This window comes from Sporothrix brasiliensis, assembly GCF_000820605.1.
Source record: "Sporothrix brasiliensis 5110 chromosome Unknown Cont19, whole genome shotgun sequence".
Lineage (NCBI taxonomy): Eukaryota > Fungi > Ascomycota > Sordariomycetes > Ophiostomatales > Ophiostomataceae > Sporothrix > Sporothrix brasiliensis.
Window position 1 is genome coordinate 2,101,581 of NW_024467138.1, and position 23,309 is coordinate 2,124,889.

Consider the following 23,309-nt stretch of genomic DNA (forward strand, 5'->3'; position numbering starts at 1 on the left):
CCCGCCCTTACCAAGCAGGACCAAGAACGGCCACGATTGGTATATATACATTGAGTAAGAACGTTCCTTCCCGCTCTGCAAGAAGCTCTTCAAGCTTCCCCCAAGCTCACGTAGCTCCTTCACATCCACCGCAGCTTGCCCTGTTGCTCTTTCCCCAAAGTCAATTGCTGTAGGAAAGTGTCGTGCTATCTTGGCGACGACCCATATTTTCTTTTCTCTGTCGCTCCGGCATCAACATCATCTGATTTGCAGCATCTTTCTTCTACACCCCGATACCCACGCCTTGTCCCCATGGCGGCCGCCGGTCTCGTCCCCCGCGGCATGGTCTCCTCTGCTTTGAGAACCACCACTGCCCTCGTCGCCGGAGCGCTGCTCTTTTTGGGTCACCCGGCCACGGCCCTCTTCAACAATGGAACAGTCATTGCGCCCTGCAATTCAACCCTCTACTGCTACGGCGAAATACTAAAGGGCATCGAGCTTGCGGCACCCTTCTCGGACTCCAAGACTTTTGTGGACATGTACGTGAACGTCCGGACTGACAAAAAGGAAAGTAAGTAAGCCGACACTAATATATGCAGGCCCACGGTGCGCCCGCTGGATGAGGTCGTGGCAGCATTCAACAACCTCACCAAGCCGCTGAGCAACAACACGGAGCTCAACGACTTCCTCGGCACCTACTTTGCCCCGGCCGGCGGCGAGCTCGAGAGTGTTCCAACGGACGAGCTGACCACCAACGCGACGTTTTTGCACAAGATTAACGACACCGTGATCAACCAGTTCGTCCAAAAGGTCATTGACATCTGGCCTGACCTGACCCGCCAGTACACCGGCAAGACCGGCAACACGAGCTGCGCCGGCTGCCAGTCCAGCTTCGTGCCCGTCAACCGCACCTTTGTCGTGGCCGGTGGCCGCTTCCGCGAGCCCTACTACTGGGACTCGTACTGGATCGTCGAGGGCCTGCTGCGCACCGGCGGCAGCTTTGTCAACATCACACTCAACACCATTGAAAACTTCCTCGACTTTGTCGACCTCTACGGCTTCGTGCCCAATGGCGCCCGCGTCTACTACCTCAACCGCTCCCAGCCGCCTTTGCTGTCCCAGATGATCCGAATCTACATTGAGCACACCAACGACACAAGCATTCTCAAGCGCGCTGTGCCCTTGCTGATCAAGGAGCACGAATTCTGGACCACCAATCGCTCCGTCTCGGTTACGGCGCCGAATAACAAGACCTATACGCTGAACCGGTACGTACCTTTGACCGCTCCCCATAACGCTCTTGCCCATTGCGCATCACAACAGCTAATCCAATTAAGCTACTCGGTGCTGAACAACCAGCCGCGGCCCGAGTCCTACCTTGAGGACTACGTCTCCGCCAACAACAAGTCGTACTACGCCGCTAATGGCTCTGTGTACCCGGAGGCCACACCTCTGAACTCGTCACAGAAGGCGGCTCTGTATGCTCAGCTGGCCAGCGGCGCTGAGTCGGGCTGGGACTATGGCACGCGCTGGCTGGCACGGCCTAACGACTCGGCCACAGACACCTATTTCCCACTGCGCTCGCTCAACATCAACAACATGCTACCCGTCGACCTCAACTCGATCCTGTACTGGAATGAGGTCACCATTGGTGGCTTCCTGCAGACGACCGGCAACAAGACCGGCGCCGCACAATGGGCCGCTGCCGCCAGAATCCGGAGCGAGGGCATGTTTCAGCTGATGTGGAACGACACGCTCTTTAGCTACTTTGACTACAACATGAGCTCCAAAGCCCAGAATATTTATGTGCCGAGAGATAACACCACGACCCTGCTAGCGGAAGAGACGGCGCCGTCCGGCTACCAGGTGCTGTTCGATATCGCCCAGCTGTACCCCTTCTGGACCGGCGCCGCGCCGGCACAGCTCAAGAACGACCCGCTGGCCGTCAAGCTGGCTTTTAAGCGTGTCAAAGCGTTCCTGGACAGCACCGAGGGAGGCATTCCCGCCACGAATCTGGTGACTGGTCAGCAATGGGACCAGCCTAATGTGTGGCCGCCGCTGCAGCATGTCTTGATGAAGGGGCTGCTCAACACACCCGCCACGTTTGGCGTCCATGACACGAACTACCAGGACGTTCGGGATCTGGCACTGCGCCTTGGCCAGCGGTACCTTGACTCGGCCTTTTGCACATGGTACGCCACGGGCGGCTCGACGTCGCTGACGCCACAGCTCATGGGCTTCAGCTCTGCTGACAACGGTACCATGTTTGAGAAGTACACGTACAACTCCACGAACGGGGCCGGCGGCGGGGGCGAGTACACGGTGGTCGAGGGTTTTGGCTGGACAAACGGTGTGCTTCTCTGGACAGCAGACACGTTTGGCAACAAACTTGTGCGGCCCAACTGTGGTAATATCACGGCTGCCAACATCACGCCCGGCAAGCGCAAGCGTGCTGTCAACGACGTGTCTGCAGGAGGCGGCCTGAGTCGTCGGTCACGGCCGCCCAGCGCCGTCCAGCTCGACCCTTACGATGCTGCGTGGATCAAGATGTTTGGGAGTCGGACCCAGGAGTAAATCGAAACGACTGTACAGGAATGCTATAATACTAGGCCGGATCACCAAACAGTTGTTTCCTTATCTGGCGGCGTCGTGCTTTGTTTGCAATCTCTGCGTCTTTGACCGCGCATGAAGACAATGAAGTGCCGTCGTGTTCTTTTTCTTTTATTGACATGATAACGTTGTATCTAATATAGTTCGAGTATCAAATGAGTTCTTTTCTTCTTTCTACCGAAAAGAAGTAAAGAAAAGAGAAAAAAATAGTTCATCCTCTTACTCTTGTCGCCCATACGCTGTCATAAAAGGGGACATGACAATCACCTCCTATTTTTTGAGGTCGGACGCCAACAGACCAAAGATGACCACGTCCTGCATTGCGCCGTTCTTGACAACCGCCTGCCGCCGCACGCCCTCTCGGACGTACCCAGCCCGCTCCAGCACCTTCACCGAGGCTGCATTCTCGCCGTACACGCCCGCCTCGACCCGCCGCAGCGGTTGTCCATCCGGCGTCAATATGCCGCTCGCCGCCGACAGCGCCCACCGGCCCAGCCCGGCCGCCACTTCTGTCGCGAGCCCGTATCCCCTGTGTGCCTTGCCAATCCAGTACCCAAGCTCGCGCGTGTACCTTTCGGTGCCGTCACGGCCGACGACATGGAGGCCTGTGCTGCCGACAAACGTACCGTCCAGCAGGCAGATGGCAGCGGTGAGCTCAGACCGGGGGACCTCTGGTTTGGAAGCTGCTGTGGATGCTGGTGCGGCCGACGCTGGCTCGTCCTCCTCTGGCAAGCCTTCTGCTTTGCAAATCTTCAACCAGTTCAGACCGGCCTCGCGATCGTACGGATAGGGAAACGTATCGCGCATGTAGCGGACGATATCGGGGTCGTTGGCGGCGGCACACATGGGCTCGAGGTCCGAGACATGGTACGGCCGGAGCACGCAGTGCTCGAGACGAAGGATGGGCGTCGTGGGGAAGACGGCGTCAGAGTCTGCCATAATGATGATGAAGAAGAAGAAGAAGAAGAAGAGCGAGCGTACTAAGCAAACGTCCAGAAGGATGTAAATGAGGGAAATGATATGTCCTGAGCCGCTGGTTTTGTCATGAGAATATATATATGCCTGAGAGCGGCTGCTTTATGTCGCGTCTGCTTCCCGTAAGATTATCATGCCGGCTTGACTCATACCATCGTGCAGCAGCGGCGTCAGACTGTCGTCCAAAGGATGCGACAGACGCACTCGACAACCCGAAATACGCAACTGATCCTTCCGCCGTCTTACAATGTTTAATGTCGTGCCCCTACCCGTAGTCTATGGTAGTGCCGGCCGTTCTTTCTCTGACGGCGACGTAACCACCTTCCTAGACGGGATGTAAATGTGGGCCTGTAGCGGGGTGAAGCCCCGAGGCGCATCTTTTAGGTGCTGAGGAAGCTCCTGCAGCCAGGCATAAGGCCTGGAGCCGTTAATTACAGCTTGCAGAGGCATATGCCACACAGACAACGATTTACAGCGCGTTACAGGTAGGTTCGGTCCTGTCTCAGCTCCCCAGAACGGAAAAACAATGGCCGCTTTCCGGGGCTTTTAGCCATGTTCAGCCGCGTCGCGCCTTCCCCTGCCACCTGTCGCCGGTTCCTGGGCTTGTCCCAAAATGGGTGCCGAGTGGAGACCAGTTTGGGGGAATGTTGCTGGAAAGCAGTTAAGGCGGAATTAAAACGTGAGGTGGCCTTTTGCGTCTGCCAATTGTTTCGCCCTACGACCCTCGCCGACCAGCGGACCCCCTTTGACCTGACCTCCGTCCTTCCTTGCGACAACAACGAGGCGCTTTGCACAGTCGAGAACGCTGACGACCAAGACGCTCTGCTGGGAACGCCTCTCTTTACTTCTTTCATAGTCATCGTCTGTTCGACCCAGGTCCCATCTCCGTGGCTCTCTAGCGATAGCCTTCTTGGGACTGCGCGACCCGTATATCACCAGCCTCTCGATTGTCGATCTCGCTCCCTTTGCCGCCGTCCAATCGATCCCCCCGTGATTTCCTACCTTTGACTCCTTGTGGAACAATTTGCGAGTTGTTGTTCGTTTCCGACCACCCTCCGACTTTGCTTTCCTGCGAACAGCACCAGCGCCATGCCGGCCAAGTCCCGCTTCACAAGGCTTGATGCCTTCACCAAGACCGTGGAGGATGCCCGCATCCGCACCACCTCGGGCGGCATCGTCACTATCGTCTCGCTGATCGTCGTGCTCTACCTGGCCTGGGGCGAGTGGATTGACTATCGGCGCATCGTCGTCCACCCGGAGCTGGTTGTCGACAAGGGCCGTGGCGAGCGCATGGAGATCCACCTCAACATCACCTTCCCAAAGATCCCTTGCGAGCTGCTGACGCTCGACGTCATGGATGTGTCAGGCGAACAGCAGCACGGCGTCCAGCACGGCGTGCGCATGGTCCGCCTCAAGCCACAGCACGAGGGTGGCGCCGAGATCGACGCCAAGGACCTCAACCTGCACGCCGCCGACGAGGTGGCGTCGCACCTGGACCCGAACTACTGCGGCCCCTGTTACGGTGCCCAGCCGCCTGCGCACGCCGCCAAGCCGGGCTGCTGCAACACGTGTGACGAGGTGCGCGAGGCGTACGCCGCCTCCTCGTGGGCGTTTGGCCGCGGCGAGAACGTCGAGCAGTGCGAGCGCGAGCACTTTGCCGAGCGCCTCGACGAGCAGCGCCACGAGGGCTGCCGCATCGAGGGCGCCCTGCGCGTGAACAAGGTCGTCGGCAACTTCCACATTGCGCCCGGCCGCAGCTTCAGCAACGGCAACATGCACGTGCACGACCTCAAGAACTACTGGGACATGCCGGTGCCGCAGATGCACTCGTTCACGCACACTGTCCACTCGCTGCGCTTCGGTCCGCAGATCCCCGAGGCCATTGTCAAGAAGCTGGGCGGCGGCGGCGGCGGCGGCGGCAAGTCGTCGTCGACCAATGCGCTGCCGTGGACCAACCACCACGTCAACCCGCTCGACGGCGTGGTCCAGGAGACCACGGACCCCAACTTCAACTACATGTACTTTGTCAAGATCGTGCCGACGTCGTACCTGGCGCTGGGCTGGGAGAAGACGTTCCGAGGCTACATGCACGACGACCGGTCCACCGACTCGGACGTTGGCTCCTACGGCGTGCTGGCCGACGGCAGCGTTGAGACGCATCAGTACTCGGTGACGAGCCACAAGCGGAGCCTGCAGGGCGGCGACGATGCGGCCGAGGGCCACAAGGAGCGCATGCACGCCCGAGGTGGCATTCCCGGCGTGTTCTTTAGCTATGTATGTTTTCTGTTTCTGGTCGCCTGACGTATCCCCCCCCCTTTTGTTGTGCTGTTTATGTTTTGGGCGTTTTTTTTGCTAACGTTTTCTGCAGGATATCTCGCCGATGAAGGTTGTCAACCGTGAGGAGCGGGCCAAGACTTTTGCGGGCTTCCTGGCCGGCCTGTGTGCCATTATCGGCGGAACGCTCACTGTCGCTGCCGCGGTGGATCGGACTGTCTTTGAGGGTGCGACTCGGCTGAAGAAACTGCGGTCTAAGGACTTGTAGCGAGAGAGACAGGAGTCGTTGTGGCGAGCAGTGTGGGTTGACAAGACACAAACCGTACAAAGCGGGATATGAGGGTCTAGTTTCACGGTGATCGTCTTATATTTGGTGGTTTTTGGGTTGCATGCATTCCCCAAGGCGTTCAGGCTGGGATCCTTTTCTTTTGTCGTTTGTCGCTGTTATTGGGTTATGAAAAGAGAGTGAATATATCGTTTTATTTTGCTGAAAGAACGTACTTTCGGTACTGTAGACGCAGAGTGACACGAGGGTCAAAATTACATCACCGAAGCAGCCTTTTCAAATCCGCGCATGCAATTTTCGTTTGCTACGTAACCATGCGGTATCGCAAATTGGATCTACACTGCTGTCCCACTATCTTTCCTACCTAGTCTCGTCTTCTTGTGTCGCGCTCCACGCTCCACAAAACAAGCTGAAACAGGTTTTTGGACCCTTCTTTTGTTGACTGCTGCCATTCGCGTCCTGTTGGTCATCGGCGCGTTTTGGATGTCGTGAGGTGAGATTGCATTGTACTTTGTACGTTCTCGCCATTCCAGTGGACGCGCGGAAGAATACATTCTTGTCTTGGTTTCCTAGTTTTTTCTCGTCCTTTTGACATGCTCATTGGCCTGGCAGCAAAATTGCATGACGACGTTGTAGACTACCATACAGATTGTTTTCAGAGAAGTCTGCCATGCTACCACAATGTATTGTATCCTCACTGGCCACGCCTAGATGGAGTACACTTGGAGACTAGGTCTCGTGAGTATGCCGACGGTCATGTGTGTACAACTAGTTACAAGTCATTGGCCAATTTAGACTGATGTGGCCGATGTGGACGCTGTCTGTCAAAGAAAAATTGGGGTTTGCTGATTCTCGTGCATCGTCCATCTTCAAGCCATGAACAATTCAGTCTCCAGGTACAACTATATGCACCGTATCTCGTGATCAACTTTCTGGCCGCCTGATGATCATCTCCAGCTGCTGCACCCCGACGCCCGCTAGTATTGATCTGGACAAGCTCCTCCGAACCACCAACATGGTTTCGAAGGCCCTTTCATCCGGTTTTCCACTTTACGTCGTTTAGCTGCACACGCCGTTTTTTTCTGCGTACGTTTCGTTTTGTTTCCTTGTAGTCACATACGGAATATTCTGGAGACGAACCACGGCATAGTCAGCAGCACAAGGTGGTTGCGCCCCCATGAGGATCGGCCTGCATATGCACAGCACGCAAAAGCAGGTGCACAGTCGTCCGTTGTTTTGCTTTTGCACTTCATATGGTGTGTCTGGTTGCTTATTCGCAGATGAGTGGTTCTCTCAAGCCACGACCCTGTAACGTGCCTTCCTTGTCCCGCGCACTACCTTGGTTGGACCCTTGCCACAGGCCCCGAAAAGTAGCGTACCTGCGTTAAGGAGGGCAAATCCCCACCACCACCACCTGCACCCTGCACTTGCCGTGACATTTCCATCCAATAAACAATGTCCCCCTGGCAGTTTTGGTTCCTGCAGCCAAATTAAACATCAAATCACAAAACGTGAAAGGCGATTGAAATCATCGCGTCTTGGACAACCGGCCGCCTCTTTGCGTTCTTCTTGGCTCCTGCCCTCCTCGGCGACACCCGCATCACTCTCTCTCCTCTTTCCCACAACGGCATGGCCTCGTCGCACACGCTGTGTCGCGCTTGCCGGTAGAAGGTTCTATGAAGCAATTGACTGACGCGTGAAATTTCCCTTGGACAGGTGTCTGGAACGCGCAGGCACCGCGGTCGACTGTAAAGGTACGACGTACTGTAAGATCGCGCCAGGCAGCGTCTTGAAGACTGTGTTAGCTGTCTATATTTATCCTTTGCCCCTGAAGCGGCGCTGGTGGCTCGCGGCCGTGCCCGGTCCCAAAGTAGCAACTGCCCAAAGGCCACCGAAGCCGGTCGGCCGCTTATGCTACACGAGGAAAGAGCCAACGACCGATAGAAAGAGCCAACAACAGATAGCGCATTTTTACGTTGTAGAGACAGGATAATAACCGAACCAGAACACCTGCAAACATAAGCACATGACATTTTATCACATCTTTGGTCCATCCTCATGCGCGGCTGTGCGCCACCTGCTCTTGCACCTTGGCTTTCGCCAATGCAGTAATGCAGTCCAGAACGGGAGCCTGGCCGTCACTGGGCCATGACGGAAGGCCAACATCCACAAGAATCAATAATAATACCTTGTTCAGGATAGCGTACGTCTTACGTCGTACTCGGTCGTGACTGAATCGCCACCGAGACTACACAGACAAGCAAGCAAAGTGCAAGTGTCCCCATCTTCTCTCGCTGCCCTCAGTTCTGGAGCATGATTTGCGGCTCCTTCCACTTCTCCACGCCTTGTTGGTCAAGCCTTCCCTTCGACGTGTGCATGTTGTACTTCTGTATTCGGCGCACCTGCCCCAAGTGGGTCAGGCCCACGCACTTGCCAGTAGTCAGGCTCCGGCCGAGTGCAAAGGAAGGAACGAAATTATGGCAGGCGCCCCACTGCCCAAAGTCGCTGTTACGCCTGTACTACTCATCGCCTGCACCAGCAATCGCATGTCAACGGGCCCTGGGCCGCTTTTCAAGGCCCCTACTGTTATGCACCCCGTATTGCTCCCGTTGGTCGCCCCTTCTTCCCTTCGCCCCCAGTGCCTCCAACGCCTTCCTGGAGCCACTCGAACCACTCTTGCAAATTTGTCGTTTGTCTTGGCGGCCCCCTAGGTTGCTCTTTCCTGTTGCGATCGACGTTTCCCCTCTCCACTGAGTCGCTGCTCGTATTCCACAGCCCAGCACCCTAGCAGCCTATCTGCCTATGATGTCCTCCTTTTCTCGTAGGCCTTTGTAGCCATTGGCCTTTCGCCTCTTTTCTCCCGTTTCCTCTTCGTGTCTCCCCCCATTCGCCGTCATCCAACCACAGCAGGCTTCTGCCATCAAATCCTCTGCCCGATCGATCGCGTGCACTGCGTCCTGCGTCCGAGCGACACGGCAGGCTCCAAACGAAATACTGCCCAGCGAAAGCTGCCAGGCGGCGGTCAATTCCCATAAACACAGAACGCTCAAACATCACCACTTCAAACAGAACGGCCCTCCAGAGCGTCATGCGCTGCACGCTACCCCTGCCCGTTCTTGTCTAACCTCGGCCGGTGTTCTACACCTTGTCGCCACTGCTTGTCGACATCGCGCTCTGTTTGCTTGCACCGCTCTTTCTACGACGTATCCTCCGTCTGGACGCCCCTCGCCCCTTGTCCCTTCAGATCGTCATCACCAACGTCCCTCCCGTTTCTCCATCTCCATTCCTTCGCCTTTCCTTCTCTCCCCGTCTTAACTCTCTTCCGTTGTGCATACCCGTTCCTGCCCCTGTACCCCTTCCCCGTCCGCACTCGCCATTTCGACAATACTACTCTCACATATTAAGTGCGTTTTGTCCTCCCCCCCTTTCTTTGACAAGCAGAGTACATACCGGTTCGGCAGACGGGAGGACTCACCACCTTGGTAGCACTGCGTCCTTCTTCCCTCCTTCTTTTCTTCGGTTTTTGTTCTCCCGCACGCTCGTCCCTCGACGACACTCGTCTCGCTTCTTCTGGTTCTGCCGCCCCTTTAGTCGCTCGCACTGGCAGACCATCATCACGCTCTTTTCATTCGACAACTCTTTCGACGCCCTTTTTTCGATTCGATTGTCGCCTCTCCGCCAGCATCTTGCAGCTAGACTACCATCGTCGCGCCCACCAAACTCGCCGGATGACAAAGCGCCATGCACCGGTTTGCCCGACATCACTGATACAGGAAACCACGACACTATCGCAGAACAGGTCTCCTCGATAACCAGTCTGTTACACGCTTCGCAGTCGTTCCTTTTTTTCCGCGCGCCGATCAGCATTGCTCAACGCATTCTACCGTTTTCGCCTTGCGTTCTTACAGTGTTTGGTCTGACTTCAGATTCATGCGACAGCCGTTGATCCGGAAAACAACAACAAACCGCAACAAACCGACATCTTGCAAACCTGCCGACAAGGTAGCCAGTACACCACCACGTGTTTTCTTTTTATTTTCTTCTCAACGACTGTCAAACTCATTCGTAGCAAGCCACAATAATCGACCTTTCTTGGCCTCTTATCGACGAAACAGTTGACACGCCTCTATGCACCATTCGCTTTCACTGCCTGGTCGGTCGTTTCTCTTTGCTTTGCCCAGCCGCCCTGCGTTGACGACTGATGCAGTTTCTTTGACGCGGACAGCCCACTCCTTGCTTGGCTGGTGTTGACGCTTCGAGTTGGTCTGGACGGAGGCGCATTGAGACTGTGTATGCCACAAAAATAGATCGGGGCGACACCTGACGTCTTTTCTTTCTTTCTCCCTCCACCGTCCCACCGTCCCATCAGGAGGTTGTTTCCCCTGAACAACAGGTTTGCCAAACGTCGCCAGCCAGATCTCTCGAGACGCTGGACACTTTTGCCGCGTGCAGAATACTTTTAAATTTCCTCATCGGCTGGCCGGGTCGTTTGTTTACGATACCCATAGTTTTTTTTTCCTCACAAAGGCCATCCCCACGTCACCAGAGAACTCCATTACGCAACAAGATGTCCGCACCACGGCCAAATTTCATCGACCTGCGGTCACAATCGCAGGCGTCGCTCTCGCGGCCGCTTAAATCGCCGCGACTTCATGTCGCCGGTGAAGCCCCGCCCGAGCTCTCGCCTCTCGATGCATTCGCCCTCCAAAGCCGCATGCTGGCAAAGCAGCTGGAGGAGAGTGCAAAAGCTGACAAGAGAGTGAGCCGTCTACCGCCGCTGACGATGAAGAGCCCTCTCGTCGTGCAGGGTCGCTCAGATTACTTTCGCTCCATGTCATACGACTCCTACTCTGACGATGACAATGGAGATACCCCAAACAATCCAACCCAGGTATCGTCTTCTTCCTCGCAGCCCATAACGCCCACTGGTTTTGGATCAACACCTGAAGTCGAAGTCCCTGCCGTGCGGCCACGGTCCATGCACCCTCGGATGAGCCATATCTCGCCTAGCTCAGATGTGGAGGCGGGCCCACCACCTCTACCTGCGTTCGCCCGTGAGCGCGAGAGGCTGATGCGGACGCGGTCTGGTATTATTGAAGCCGAGGATGAGCAGGAGCGAGGTCTATTTGGCGCACGGCGAGACCGGTCGCCATCGCCATTTCCAGACGATGCCTCTGAAGCGTCTCGCGAAAAGGAAGCCGCGTTGTCAATGTTGGAGTCGGAAGCGTCTGAAATCCAGGCTGAGACCAAGCCACATCAGACACAGGCCTTGCAACTGCCCGAGCACGTCCTGCGGTCGACGTCATCGCAAGACCTGCGGTTGCGCCAGTTGACACCTGAGTCGTCGACACCTGAGTCGCAACAGCCCCATATACAGCCGAAGCCCAAGCACAACCTACCACCACTCCAGCAAACACTCCCATACCACCAAACGCCGACCTCTCAACCTTCACCCTACACACCATCGGGCCTGAATCCCTCGACACATTCTCCTGAAAAGTATGCCGGCTCTCGGAATATGCATGACCCCTCATCAGGAGGGCTGGCTCCGCCGCGACCATTGTTCCCGAAGCGCTCATCGAGCATTTTGTCGTCATCGCTGGAGACGACTGACGAGGATGGCCACGGCACCATGTCGTCTTCCCTCCATTCATTGGGTGGTGCTCCCAGGAAATTGTCCAACAGCAGTGGCATGAGCGGAATTGCCTCACCCGGTTACGGCTCTTTCCACAGATCTCCGTCCTTTGGCTCCGACATGTCTGCACCGCTGCCACGTCCTTCGTTTAATTTCTCACGTCCTCTCAGTCGGGTTGGTACACCAGGACTTGAGAGTCCGGCCCGCCAGGCGTCTTCCGACAGTCACACTTCCTATAGCCAGTCGTCTCTTGTTCTTGCCGATGATTCTGCCAACACGCCGATCAGCACGCACAGCGAGGGCTTCCCGGACCCACCAGCTGCCTCGTCGTCCGCACCGGATAACAGCCTTCCCGCGGCGTCTTCGTACATCTATTCCAAATTCACTCTGCCGCGAGGTAAGGTGCTTCAACGATCTGCCAACCAGACTGCGGACAATCTGCCTCCAGCCTCGTCCCAGTTGGAACAGATGATCGCACCAAGCAGCTTGCACACGCTTTCTCTAGGCGGTCAAGCACCACCATCGCCACCAACGCGTCCATCCAGCTCGGGAGCCGGATCCTTTGCACGGCCGTCCCTGGAGCGCACTAAGCTCAGCACGGAGATTCTGGCTCCGACCTCCCAGCCGTCTCCGAACCCCAGCCGGCCTTCAACCGAAGGCGGGCGTTCGTTCGAAGACACGAGAGGCCGTGCGTTGATTGCACACCCGCAAGAGCCCCCGTCCCGTGGGAGAACGCCCATGTCGGTGACAACCACAAATACAGGCGGTACAACGGACTCGAACACGACTATCAAGGCTCGGTCGATGAACTCGCTGGCGTCCGCCGCGGATATCCCGGCTGAAGAGCACGTCGACAAGGCCGTGTCGCTTCATGAACAGGGTCTTCTGAACGAGTCGACTTACCACTTGCGCCACGCTGCTCGCCAGGGCCACCCGACAGGCATGCTGCTGTACGCCCTGGCGTGCCGTCATGGCTGGGGTATGCGTGCTAACCCGAGGGAGGGTGCCGAATGGCTGCGCAAGGCCGCCGACTGCGCTAGCATTGAGATTGCTGACGACGAGGCTCTTCTTCAAAAAGGCAAGAACGTCGATGCACTGGAGCGCAAGACGCGCAAGGCCCAGTTTGCCCTCAGCATTTACGAGCTGGGCGTCAGCTACATGAATGGTTGGGGCATCGAGCAAGACCGGGCTCTCGCCCTGCGCTGTTTTGAAATTGCCGGATCGTGGGGTGACGTGGACGCCCTCGCCGAGGCTGGATTCTGCTATGCCCAAGGCATTGGCTGCAAGAAGAACCTGAAGACAAGTTCCAAGTTCTACCGCCAAGCGGAAGCAAAGGGCATGAGCATGGTTGGCAACAGCTGGTACGTATCACCATTTGAACGTCTTTGATTGTTCTAGACATCGTCACGTACTGACACTACTTTACAGGATCTACAAATCCAAATACAACGACGACAAAGAGTCTGTTAAGTCCCCAAAGTTCAGCAAAGACGACAAGGCTCGGTCCAAGTCCCGGTCCAGAAACATCTTTGGCATCAAGCACAGCTCATAAAACCTGCGCAGCGTGTCTACGGTTTCTGCCGAGACGTTCTTCGGTGCCCCGTCACTTTTTAATTTCTCTCACGCTCGTTCTCCCCTACTTCAACAAAACGTCGTTTTTCATACCCCTTTACTCCTCTTTATCTTACTTTTCTGTCAGTCATGATTTTAGTACGACCATTATGCTGCAAATGTTTGTGTGTTACTTTTTATTTTTATTTGCCATCTGCATTTTTTCATTCGACTTCGACTTTTACCCCGATTCATGGACAGGAGTTATCTATTTACGGGACTCTAGCTTCCCTCTTTGTTTCAGTTCCACCTCTCATTTACGCACTCTATTCAACTGTACGAGACGCCTAAGCGTACTACTTTTATTGTTTAGTTTTCTTCTTTCTACTTCTTGGAGCACCATGTCTGGCCTCGCCGACATATGTGCCCAGTCGGCGCTGTTCATGTGCTGCGCTTGGCAGGATTTGAGAAAAGCTAATGGTCAAGCCATGTGCAGACGGTTTGCCCTTTCGTTCTGTATCTTCCTTTCAATTATATGCCGCCACTGTGGATTCGACAGACGGCTTTGTACTATCTCGCATTGTCCCTATCATGAATGCTGGGGATCACTGTAGCGTCTGGTTGATTACTGCTGGGCTTAATACACCGAGTCCGTTTTGGAGAGAAAGCCGCGCCCTGTTGCGTGGTTGCTTTTCACGCAACCCACCTCGACTTGAACTGGCACCAAAATCTTCACGGAGTACGATGTAGTACATGCTGGTCGGATGCTCGTATGTTGGCACGTCATTTTTGCTTGGCCACTTTGATTTATAACTGGTTATAACTGGTAATACACTGGATTTACAGCATTGATGAAATGTCGTGGAAGTATCAACGAGGACCGGAAACGCCCCTGACTATCAAGTTGAGCGCTGCTTACTGGCTTCCGAGTACAACCAATGGCATTTCTCCTTGCCCACCCACGCCACGGAACGTTTCATGCTTCTCCCATCAACTACCTACCCTGCGGCTTGGCTTTTCCTCTATGGGTCGACCTCCATCGACTCCGTCTCCTCCGCCTGTTCCGGCAAGTCGTGAACGGTGACAAAGTTGCCCATGTCCTCTTTGCGAATGGTGATTTTCTCGTTGAGCACGGCCGTTGTGCCCCGCGGGAAGACGTAGTTGCGCAGCTTCGGCACCCGCTCGTTGGGACGGATGTAGTTGCGTAGCAGCGTCGTCTTGTCCTTGGTAATCACTGCTACATCGACGTTGCTACCAGAACCCAGATCGTTGAAAATACCTGCCTTGATGGCCTCGCTGCACAGCTCCACGGCCTCGTCGCGCGTCAGCGCCTGCGGCTTCCACTTGGTCTCGAACACGGACATGGCCGCCAGCGAACCCGACCCCATCGTCACGTACGGCAGCTTGTCTGTGCTGCCGTGTGCGTGCACTGTGAACAGGTGCGTGCCCGTGGGGTCAACGCCGGCCACGACAAGGTACGCGCCAATGTGGCCTTGGTACCGGAACAGGTGCTGCTTCAGCATGGTCATGCAGGTGACAACGCGCGGCTTGCGGCCCGTCGACAAGGAGTGCAGCTCGAGCTGCGACGAGATGATGGCGGTCGTAAACTCGGTATCGGCGGCGGTACCGGCACCAGCACACCAAATCTGCGGCGCGATGTAGTGCAGCTTCTCGCAGTTCTTGTCGGCGACAATGGGGCCGGACGTGGCACGTGTATCGGCGGCAATCTAGAGAGAGAGAATATAGCGATTGTCAGCTGGTGGACGTGGGTCAAAACAGATGGAGACCATGGCGCAAACGCACCACAACGCCGCCATCAAAGATGCAGCCGACAATAGTTGTGCCTGTGCTTGTCGCCTTCGGCAGGGGCACACCGCGGGCATGCAGGGCCGCATTGCGGTTGTAGTTGGAGAAGTCGAAACCAGGCATGGTCACGGATGGAGATGGCAAGGTGAGAGCGCGGTGGTTTAACGGACGGGGGGTCCGTTTGGATGCGAAAGGCGAACCGATGGACAGTGGCCTAGCTGGTGCTGATGTGGATGCTTCTTTTGTACGGCCGTGGCGACGCTGACAATGACGGAGGCTCTATATGAACCTATCAATTCGGAAGACAATCAACGTCTGGGGCTGATCGTCGCGCGAGGATGGTCGATGGTCGATGGTGGTTGCGCGCAGAAGAGGGTGGTTTGGGTGACGATGGTCTGGTGGTGATGCCTCGTTGCAGCTCCGTCCGCTTGGGTCTTTGCCTACTGCTACGGATGACGAGGCTAAAAAGCTGCCTTCCAACCTCAACAGCTTGAGACGCGCCTTCCCCCTTTGCCTGGACCAGTAATGCACACTAGCCTTTTGATTGGTGCTTTGCAAGCTCATGACCCACTTTGGGAAGCTGATCTCAAGCTCTGCACGTGACACTGCCTGTTGGTTCAGGGAATGGATTTTGGTGGCTAGAGTGCTAAGCTTTGCTGGCTGGTCGTCGCGCGCGTCTTCACTTACCTGAGAAAAAAGTTGTCCGGCAAGCAACAACAAGCAGGCACGATAGGAAACAAGGCGGAAGGCGCCCATCACAACAGCTCCATTCGGCAGCCACGATCCTCTCCAGCAAAATTCATGCGGAAAGAGCAATTGTATCTATCATCGATGGTCCTTCCTTCCATCGAGGCGATCCCTTTTCAGTATCGTTAGGCCTTTTCTGCATCGCGGCCGGCCACCAAAACAACATCGCGAATTGGGTGCCACGCAGAACGCGCGTTTGACGCACGGCGCCCTTGATCAATCTCAACGCAAGCACCCACGACATCACCAACACAACCGAAGCTGCCTCCCTCTCCTCAAGGACCGTCCACTGCGTTTCTGGGTGGCTATCCAGCAACCAGGGTGCGTCTGCAGATGGCCTTCAACAGCTTTGGCCGTCTCGGAGGAGGCGCCGGTGCTGTGGCTGGGGCGGGTGGCGGACAGGCAACGCAAGGCCAGGATCTCGAGCTGATCCAGACTGAGGTGCGTGCACACGGTGTTGCTGCGGACAACTGAGTACGAGAGTGACCATCGACATACTGACATAGTTTTTAGGGCCTCGGCTTCCTCAACCTTGCCGGTGAGACAAAGCTCCAGTTCGTTACGAAATGGGCTGAACCTCCACTACCGACCGCGTCTCTCATCAGCGTCGCGTCGCGCAAGGGCCTTGTTGCAGCAGCAGGCCCCGACGCTGTTCATGTCGCGACCACCGACTCCGTACGGAAAGCCATTACGGCTGAGGGCAGCGGTGGCGACGACAGCGACATCCGACCGTTCACGCCCCAGTTCAAGATTCCCATGCCGATGCGCATCTCCCAGCTCGCATTTACTGCTGATGAAGCATATCTCATTCTCTCAGCCGAGACCGGCGGTGGCCTGGCTGTATACGACGTCCAAGCAACTGCTCAGAGTGGCAGCACGCAGTCTGCGTTTGAATTGTCAACCAATGGCGAGACACTCCGTTCTGTTGTGGTTAACCCGATGGCCGATAAGGCCGAACTCTGTGCACTGGTGACGGCCAACGGCAGTCTGCTTATGGCCGACCTGAAGCAACGCTCACTTCGCAATGGCCCGAGTGGCCAGCCAGTCCTCCGCTCGCAGGTGAGCTGTGCTGCTTGGAGCAGCAAGGGCAAACAGCTCGTTGCTGGCTGTGCCGATGGCTCTTTCTACCAGATGACGCCTGACGGACAGGAAAAGGCGCACATTCCCAAGCCGCCTCAGCTGGGCGATTACTACGTAGCGTCCATCTCGTGGCTTGAGAACGACGTGTTCCTCGTCGTGCACAACCCAACGACGCCGGGCGATCCGTCCGCCTACCACCTCGTCACACGGAGCAAGAACGGTACCTCGTCCGACTTTGTGTATCAGAAGCTGAACGACCCTGTCGAGCCTTTTGGCGACAAGACACCCCACCACACCGTTCTTCGTCTGCGCGATTTCCCACCAAATCTGCAGGACGTACTGCTGGTTTCGTCGACGGCTGTGGAAAACATTGGCCTGATCACCCGGTCGAAGTCACCGCTGGCCTCGAATGTCGCGGCCGAAAAGATCACCAACGTGTTCACAACTACCGAGCTTGCAGACGACTCGAGACGTGCACAACTGCCAATGTCTGCCGACTACAACGATACGTACCCGATCGGTGTGGCTCTCGATTTGTCTAGTACGGACAAGGTCCACAAGCCTATCCCCACCGATGAGATGGACGAATCCCCCGGGCCGCTTCCAGGCCTTTGGGTGCTCAACAACGAGGGTGTTCTCGTAGCTTGGTGGATCGTTTATAACGAGTCCATTCGGCAAGGAACAACGTACCCTGGCCTGATTGCAGCTGGCGGGGCAGCTTCTGCACAGCCAACTGCTGCTTCGACAACTCCGACCGCGTCTGCGTTCTCTTCGCCCAGGCCGTCAGCGCCTGCTTTTGCAACAAGTGCTACACCGGCGAGCCCTGCACCGACTTTTGGCGGGGCAGCGGCCTTGGGGTCCAGCGCCTCCCCATGGGGTCGGGCATCTGGCGGTACCTCTGCCGCATCCCCTGCGCGGGCACCCGCTTTTGGCGCGCCTTCTGCGCTCGGCGGCTCAACCCTCGGCGCTCCGTCTGGCCTCGGCGCAAAGTCCTCTCCATGGGGCTCTTCCGCTGCTGCCCCGGCATTTGGCCAGTCCAGCTTCGGTTCTGCGTCTGCTGCGGCTGTTGCGCCCTCCAGTGGCGGCTTCTCTGCCTTTGCAAGCAAATCCAACGCATCGCCATTTGGAAGTGCTGTGACCTCGTCCGAGAAGACGTCGAGTGCCAATCCCTTCGGTGCCTTTGGTGCGACAACCCAAACTGGATTCGCGTCTCTCGGCGCAGGGACGTCGAGCGATGGTAGTATTTTTGCATCATCGGCCGGGAACAAGGGGTCGCCATTCGCCAGCACCAATGCCACCAGCGCCTTTGGCGCCCCTAGCACTGATACCAAGAACACACTTTTCACAGCCCCAGCAGACAAACTGAGCTCAGCAACGGGAACATCCGCATTTGGCTCGACTCCCTTCGTCTTAGGCACGACGTTCAAGGCGGATCCGGCCACGGCAAACGATAATGAGAAGACGCCCCAGAAGAGCGGCGGTCTGTTCGGCAGCGGGTTTGGCCTCTCGCTGACCGACTCAGCAAAGGAAACGCCGGTCGACCAGAAGGACGAGGCTATGGACGTTCCTACGCCGTCGGCGCCGACCCCGGCGGCAACAGAGGCGAAGCCAACTGCTGGTCTTTTTGAATCAACGACCCCGACGACGACACCGGCGCCTGCTGGGCGCTTCTTCGACCCTGTTACAAGTAACGACAGCCCGGCACCAACGTCTCTTTTCGGGAAACCCTCGACTGGCGCAACCACTGGAACGACGTCTCTTTTTGGTATGCCCTCGGGGACGACAGCGGGTACGGCGACGAGCACGTCATCGATGTTTGGCAAGCCGTCGGGAGAAACGTCAACTGCTCCGTCGCTTTTCAGCAAACCGGCGGAAGGCTCGGCTACCCCGGCCTCGTCTATCTTCAGTAAGCCCTCGGGGGCTGCACCGGCACCATCGCTGTTCGGAAAGCCTTCTGGGTCAACTGCTCCTACCACTACTGGTCTCTTCGCTCAACCCGCTGGCGCTGGCACAGGCCTCTTTGGCGGTTTCACCAAGCCTGCACAGCAAATCAAGAAAGAAGATGATCACAAAGCCAGCGCCCCCGACGATTCAGCGGCTGCAAAGGCGGCCGAAAGCAAGCCACTGCCAGAACAGAACGCGCCTCTACCCCCCGATACTATCAGTAAGGACCCTTACCCACTCGGGGAGTCATCGTCTTCCTCCGGCGCATCCTCTATCCAGTCTACACAACCTGCACAATCTCCTCCCGCACAGGTCACCCAATTTTCGTCTAACAAAGCTGCAGAAGAAGAAGACGCACCCCTGCCGCCCCTGCCGCCCAACCCGTTCTCTTCCAAGGCAAAGAAGTTGAGCAGCCTTGCAGAGCCGCCACTCCCGCCATTGCCTCCTAACCCGTTCTCTACGAAGCCAAAGGCGAAGGAGCCGGCCGAGCCGCCTCTGCCGCCAGAACCGTTCACGAAGCCACAGGCACAGACTGAGACGGGGAAGCCTGTACCTGCTGCGGGTATCCCCGAAGATGCACCGCTGCCTCCAGATCCATTTACCAGCAAGGCCAAGGCGACGTCCAAAGCCGACAAACCACCAGCTGGCACTTCTAGCTTGTTCAGCGATAGCCTCAACAAGGCCAAAGAAGCACCCAAGGCCGAAAAGACGTCAGCGGGCACTTCCAGCTTGTTTAGCAACCTGAAGCCTTCCGCATTTGACTCTTCCAAATCTATTTTCTCGTCTGTTTCAACTATGAAGAATGAACCCGGACTGAACAACCCATTTGCCAACCTGAAGCCACCCCCTTCGCCCACTACAGATGGGTCGGAAGAGGATGACGAAGAGGAAGATGAGTCCGAAGAAGATGTTGAAGAAGGGGACAAGGATGAGGAAGAAGACGAGGAGGATGCGCCCGAGGAAGAAGACAACGAGGACGAAGAGGGTAGCGGCACGGATGTGGGCAAAGACCTGAGCCGCTCTACGACGGGCTTTGTTCAGACCCCGAGCTTCACAACACATGGCTCGTTCACCACTGTTGGTGCCAACGATGCCGGTGGCAGCTCAGTGTTCTCGCAGGTCGAAGCGCCAAGAAGTCAGCTCTTTGGGCAACAACCGGCGTTGCGGCCGCGGCACCAGCAAGATACAAGTCCTCGGTCACCCAGTCCACAACGGCCTCCGGCCAAACCCCAGGCAGCCGGTGTCAGTGGTCGTCTGTTCCGCGAAGATTCTCAGCGGTCCTTCAGTGCCCCAGGTATGGCGTCGCAACTTCTGCGTGACTCGTCCCGCCAGGGCCGGCTGCCGGCTGCGGGTCCCTCTGCAGCGCAAGGCTTCGGCGGTGGCGGCAACCACTTTGCGAACCGGCGTGTGCCCCGTGACTCCAATCTCGAGGAGCAGCGCAAGGTGGACGAGGCACGTGCTGCAGCAGAGGCCAAGGAACTCGCGCAGGAAGACAGCTACGATGTCATGGACAGAGAGCTTGACCAGCCGTTGGCCCCAACGCGCCAGCTGGCCGAATGCCTGTACATCCTCGACTCGGACATTTCTGGCGGCGACACAGTAGCGTCCCAGGTGGAGGCCGTGTACCGCGACATCAACCGCATGATCCTGGTCCTCAAGCTGAACGGCCGCAACATTGATGCGTTCCTTCGTGGCCACTCGCAGGTCGACCGTAAGACGGAAGAAGACCTCGACGACGCTGATGGCTGGGTTCTGTGCGATGTTGACGCCCTTGGAGCCATCGTCAGCCGCGATCTTCCGAGCAAGCTCCGGCAGTCGCGCGTCAAGGGCGAGAGCGAGATCCTTGCCGACTCCGAGGCCCTGCTCAAAGACGCCAGCCGGCTGCAGGTGATGCACGACGACATGGTGCGGATTATCCAGTCGCAAGCCAGTCCAGACCAGGTTACTGCTGCCCGCTCGTTGCCGTTGAGTGCCGAACAGGCCACGCAGCAGAATGATCTGCGCCGAACATTCACGAAGTTCACGGAGCGCTTGGTCGAAGCCGAACAGCAGCTGGTGCTGCTGCGCACCAAGATTTCAGCCCTTACCGCGGCGATCGGTGGGTCCAATGGCGCGAACGGACGGGGCTCGCCAGTTCCGACCGTTGATGCCGTCATGCGGACAATTGCCCGAATGACGGCTATGGCGGAAAAACGCAGTGGTGACATTGATGTGCTGGAGGCCCAGATCCGCAAGCTGAACCTCAATCCGCGCAGCCGTGAGGGCTCACCGTTCTCGACACCGCAGAAGCAAAAGCAGAAGCGGTCGTCGCTCATCTTTGCGCCCGGTAGCGCACACCGGTCGACACACCGGTCGTCGGCGATCTTCTCGTCCCCCGGCCTGTCGGCCCAGGGCACGCCGACACGGAAAAAGCTGACGGGCTATACGGATATGGAGAAGGACCAGCTGCGGCAGAAGCGGGCCAGCAGACAGCGGACGCTCGACCGGCTGCAGAAGATTCAGCAGGCGGAAGGTCCGCGCTACATGCCGATAGATGAGTAGTGCTAATCCGTGGGATAAGAGGCAAGGTAGAGAAAATGTGACAAAGACTGGAATGTACGAGATACGATACGGTCGGAAGGAGAACGGACTTACAGGAGCGAAAGTGTGGAAGGGCGGAGGATCCACGTCATTTTCATGTAGCACTATAGCACTCTCCAAAAATGGACAGCATTTAGGTACTTAATTTTTTGCTTCTCATTATCATTCTATTCTTTCTGGCTTGGTGTACAAAACAAGTAGCGGTATCCCAGGGTACAATTTGCATAGCCAAAATAGCAACAAACCAGTTGCAAGAAAACCAAAACGCGTTCCCAAAAGCACCGAATTAAAGACATGTTGTCCTAAGTATCATAAAAGTGTTGGACCTGCTCTTGGTGTCCAAAACCTTTTAGTTTATGCTCCCCCTCTGCTCTTGTCGCCTCCTCTCCATCGCATCGTATATAAGTAATCATAGAAAACATATACAGCCGCTGCAGCCCCTTAATCTTTTAATCTTTCCTTGCCGGAAAGGTTGTTAAGTGCATCGCGGACCAAGTAGCTAGAAATGATTGTTAGTGTCGAGCAGGATGGAGAGGAGAGCAAGCAAAGGATAAACAGATAGACGTACTTGTACCACAGAATGGTAGGCCCAATGGTTCCCAGGTGCCACAGAGAGTGCGCGTCAAAGACGCCCCAGATGGGCGAAAAGTCAAACATCTCAAGACTCATGGCCAGCATCACCCAGGCCACAGCAATACCGGGCCACACCGCCCAGAAGCGCCGCATGCGCGTCCACTCGCGGTACGAGAACCAGCTCCAAAGCGCGTTCTGAACGATGCCGCAAGCCACATTGGCGGCCATGTTGTAACCGTAGTCCCAGCGGATCAGGGTCAAAAACCCGACGTGGGCCAGGTACAAGCAAATACACACTGCCGTCCACACGGACCGCACCGACTCCCGCACCGGGCGGTCTAGCCGGAAGACGCGGATAACCGTAAAATAGAGACCGTAGAGCACAGAGGCACCAGCGGCGAAGTAGTCGAGGCGTTCGGTGAGGACAAAGTCGCGGGTGTGGAAAATGGAACTGAAAATCCATGCGGCCATGCCAACGGTGCCAAAGCCAATGTAATAGGGCCGCAGCGTGTATGACGCGGGCACGAGGCGGCGCAAGCGGCGCAGGCCAGCCACGTGGGCCCACAGATTGCCGAGCGAGAAGATGACAGACGCGGGCTCCTGGATGCCAAAGAGCCGGAAGAAGGGCCACTTGCCGTGAAACTGGACGACGTTGACGCCGGCAGCGAGGCGGTGACCGGTGATGATACGCTGGCAGGTCTGATCGCACTCGCTGGCGCAGTCCCAAAGTAACAAGCGGAGGTGGAAAGCTGTTGTTTCACAGAGAGTAACCGTTAGCTTCGACGTCTTGTCTGTCTTTTCTGCCTTCTCCCCTGCCATGTATTTGTTTCGACTGGCGTTGCTGTCGGTTGCTGGAATACGCACGAATAGGTGTTGCTGGCTTGTTCGGCCCGCAGTTCTCGGCTTTGCACACCTGTTGTTCAGACACATGGATTAGTTATTGGCTTCCAACTTGTGAATTTGGGTAGTCTGAGGCAGCAAAACCTACTTCCAAGCATTCGCGGAACTCTGGAAGGCGGTCGCCCACAGACGCCGTGACGCCCGGCAGGATCGCCAAAAGCACCAGCAGAACCGCAAGCAAAACGAGCGCGCTGGCTGGCAGCCCTCGCGTCGATGCCGGTAACATTGTTGTTCTGTTTCGCTGGCTACTCCAGTTGGATACGTCAGGGGGGAGGGAGGTTGTCGTACGTGGTCGGCGGCGTCGTCTCGTCTCCTAAGCAAGCTCGTCGGCGGCTGCAATTGGTACGCAGAAGCTCAATGAAGCAACGA

The 23,309-nt window shown here is 56.7% G+C and overlaps 7 protein-coding genes across 7 annotated transcripts; 4 read left to right on the forward strand and 3 right to left on the reverse strand.

The window, feature by feature from the left end:
* Positions 1–291: 291 nt before the first annotated feature.
* Positions 292–2,553, forward strand: SPBR_00282 (alpha,alpha-trehalase; the record flags this gene model as incomplete). The annotated part of the gene is made up of 3 exons (XM_040758601.1): positions 292–518; positions 579–1,247; positions 1,317–2,553. The coding sequence occupies 3 exons, from the start codon at positions 292–294 to the stop codon at positions 2,551–2,553; spliced, it is 2,133 nt and encodes a 710-aa protein (XP_040618397.1).
* A 306-nt stretch (positions 2,554–2,859) lies between these two features.
* Positions 2,860–3,528, reverse strand: SPBR_01008 (acetyltransferase; the record flags this gene model as incomplete). The annotated part of the gene is made up of 1 exon (XM_040759327.1): positions 2,860–3,528. The coding sequence occupies one exon, from the start codon at positions 3,526–3,528 to the stop codon at positions 2,860–2,862; it is 669 nt and encodes a 222-aa protein (XP_040618398.1).
* A 1,125-nt stretch (positions 3,529–4,653) lies between these two features.
* SPBR_00581 (uncharacterized protein) lies at positions 4,654–6,106 on the forward strand (the record flags this gene model as incomplete). The annotated part of the gene is made up of 2 exons (XM_040758900.1): positions 4,654–5,838; positions 5,933–6,106. 2 exons carry the CDS (start codon positions 4,654–4,656, stop codon positions 6,104–6,106), a joined length of 1,359 nt encoding a protein of 452 aa, XP_040618399.1.
* Positions 6,107–10,691: 4,585 nt separating this feature from the next.
* SPBR_00203 (cell cycle inhibitor protein) lies at positions 10,692–13,311 on the forward strand (the record flags this gene model as incomplete). The annotated part of the gene is made up of 2 exons (XM_040758523.1): positions 10,692–13,120; positions 13,188–13,311. 2 exons carry the CDS (start codon positions 10,692–10,694, stop codon positions 13,309–13,311), a joined length of 2,553 nt encoding a protein of 850 aa, XP_040618400.1.
* Positions 13,312–14,332: 1,021 nt separating this feature from the next.
* Positions 14,333–15,239, reverse strand: SPBR_00908 (20S proteasome subunit beta 2; the record flags this gene model as incomplete). The annotated part of the gene is made up of 2 exons (XM_040759227.1): positions 14,333–15,037; positions 15,114–15,239. 2 exons carry the CDS (start codon positions 15,237–15,239, stop codon positions 14,333–14,335), a joined length of 831 nt encoding a protein of 276 aa, XP_040618401.1.
* Positions 15,240–16,196: 957 nt separating this feature from the next.
* On the forward strand, positions 16,197–21,428 carry SPBR_00027 (nuclear pore complex subunit; the record flags this gene model as incomplete). Its single annotated transcript, XM_040758348.1, has 2 exons — positions 16,197–16,304; positions 16,377–21,428. The coding sequence occupies 2 exons, from the start codon at positions 16,197–16,199 to the stop codon at positions 21,426–21,428; spliced, it is 5,160 nt and encodes a 1,719-aa protein (XP_040618402.1).
* A 480-nt stretch (positions 21,429–21,908) lies between these two features.
* SPBR_00688 (uncharacterized protein) lies at positions 21,909–23,166 on the reverse strand (the record flags this gene model as incomplete). The annotated part of the gene is made up of 4 exons (XM_040759007.1): positions 21,909–21,966; positions 22,036–22,789; positions 22,905–22,953; positions 23,029–23,166. The coding sequence occupies 4 exons, from the start codon at positions 23,164–23,166 to the stop codon at positions 21,909–21,911; spliced, it is 999 nt and encodes a 332-aa protein (XP_040618403.1).
* Positions 23,167–23,309: the final 143 nt, after the last annotated feature.